The sequence below is a fragment of the Cryptomeria japonica genome, chromosome 7 (genome assembly GCF_030272615.1).
Source record: "Cryptomeria japonica chromosome 7, Sugi_1.0, whole genome shotgun sequence".
Classification (NCBI taxonomy): domain Eukaryota; kingdom Viridiplantae; phylum Streptophyta; class Pinopsida; order Cupressales; family Cupressaceae; genus Cryptomeria; species Cryptomeria japonica.
Genome location: NC_081411.1, coordinates 782,502,246 through 782,504,346, shown reverse-complemented (window position 1 = coordinate 782,504,346; position 2,101 = coordinate 782,502,246). Strand labels below are relative to the sequence as shown.

The 2,101-nt window shown below is 32.6% G+C and overlaps 1 protein-coding gene across 3 annotated transcripts in view; it reads left to right on the top strand.

The window, feature by feature from the left end:
* Window positions 1-800: 800 nt before the first annotated feature.
* Window positions 801-2,101, top strand: part of LOC131068960 (gamma-humulene synthase) — a 7,466-nt gene continuing 6,165 nt past the window's right edge. For 2 of the 3 annotated variants that reach the window (XR_009112083.2, XM_058004251.2), the window contains exons 1-4: window positions 801-1,175; window positions 1,273-1,463; window positions 1,601-1,713; window positions 1,923-2,101. The exon at window positions 1,923-2,101 is cut by the window's right edge. Coding sequence is in view for 2 of the 3 variants with exons in the window: in XM_058004251.2 (XP_057860234.2) it covers window positions 1,071-1,175; window positions 1,273-1,463; window positions 1,601-1,712 (408 nt within the window). In the remaining variant the exon portion in view is untranslated. The remainder of the gene's footprint in view (window positions 1,176-1,272; window positions 1,464-1,600; window positions 1,714-1,922) is intronic. The other variant, XM_058004252.2, reaches the window with a different exon arrangement.

The following is a 2,101-nucleotide window of genomic DNA, read 5'->3' as shown; positions in this document are numbered from 1 at the left end:
CAATCCATATAAGATTGAATTTTTGAACAATATTGAGATTGAATTTCTGAACAATATTGTTTTTTAAATTATTTTTATCCACACTTATTTTCACTTTCACTCATCTACCTTTCAATATGTAACATCATGTTCCCATGCGGTTGCTTAACTCTATTTTCTGCTTAAATTTAAGCATTTAAGTGTTCCCATGCAACTTAAAAATTGTCAAAAAAGGGATAATTGAGAATCTCTCCCTATTTTGGTGGAGCAACTATTCTTTAGGAATTAGAAATAAGCTATGGAACAAAAGGGGGGGCTGGAAATAAGCAGTGGCTGCTTATTAATAAAAATGCCACATAGCTCCACAATTTTCTTTCCCTCTTTTTTTTAAGAGTTTATTTCTTTTTTTTTTCCAAATTTTAAGTGCACAAATTAGTATTAATGCTATTAATACAAATTTAAGACGGTTTGCTTAAAAATAAACAAAGATAAATATTCATGGGGTCACCTGCTTCACAAATAATCCCTAAAAATATTGAGCAGCAGCTGCTCGCCAAAATAAGCTAAGCAACCGCATGGAAACATGCCCTAATATTCCATACTATCCACCAATCCACCTATAAAAAGTCTGTACATATGCTACAAAAACATAGAATCTATCTTTCAATTTCTAATTTTCCATTCTATCCACCAATCCACCTATAAAAATCTGTACATATGCTGCCAAAACATAGAATCTAGCTTTAAATTTCCAATTTTCAGTTGGACACTATAAATAGCATTGTGAGCCATACAAAATGTCTCACGTTCTATATCCGATTCCTTCGTAAGCTAGAAAAGTTTCACATGGACTTTCCCATTGTAAAGACGTAATCATTTTTATAACGTTAAGCATTGTAAGCCATACAAAAAGTTTCACATGCTCTTTCCCATTATAAAGACGTAATGATTTTTATAACGTTAAGCATTGTAAGCCATACAAAAAGTTAAACGTGTTCTTCTCTGTTGGACACTATAAATAGCATTGTACGCCCAAGACCGAGTGTATCCATTTCTAAGCTTGAGGAAGAGTATTAAGCTTTTGTTCGCCGATGGCAAGTTTGAAAGGAAACAAGACGTGTTCTTCTTCTATTCCAGATAGGTCTCTCAATCTCTGGGATGACGATTTTGTGCAATCTATGGAAACACCCTACGAGGTAAATAACTTCTTATATTGAATTTCTATTCTCATCAAAGCTTTCCTTTCTAGAATCTTTTGCTATTTGCCTTCTTTCCTCATTGTGCATTTTCCAGGGATCTGAATACCGCGAACGTGTGGAAACACTGGTGAATGAAGTGAAAATGTTGTTAAAAGAAATGCAGACTCAAGATTGTAGTCTCATCAAGGGGCTTGAGATGGTTGAGATGGTTGATGCATTGCAATGTCTTGGAATAGATCGATATTTTAAGGCTGAGATAAAAGAGGCTCTTGATTACGTTTATCGGTCTGTTAGATTTCTCTTTTAATATCTCTACATGTTAAATTTTTTTTTTGCAAATATACAAATATACTTGTATATGTTTACAACCAAGTGTAGAATTATAAAAACAATTAAAAAAGTTGTTTTATATATGGATGCAGATGTTGGGATGAAAGTGTGGGCTTAGGATTACAATGCGAAAGTATTACCAGGAATTTGAATGCCACAGCTTTAGGACTCAGATTACTTAGACTCCATCATTATGATGTCTGAGGTACCCAAATAATTCATTATACTTATAAGACACTTTTCCATTCTTATGATATCTTTGCATCTCACGAACTTAAAAATATGTTTCACATGTTTATAGATCTATATGATATTTTTGCATCTACTAAATAATTCACTAAATTTTTTACTTCATTTTTTTTCATTCAATATCAATTAATGCTTTGCTTTATTTATGCACTGTACTGCGAGAAGATGTACTAGAGAATTTCAAGGACAAAAATGGCTAGTTCTTTTTCAGTGGAGAAAATAAAGATGATGACGAGAATAAAAATGAAGAACATGTTATGAGAAGCTAGCTCAATCTTTTAAGATCTTCAAGTGTGGCATTTACCGGTGAAACTATTATGGAAGAGGCTAAATTGTTTAGCTTT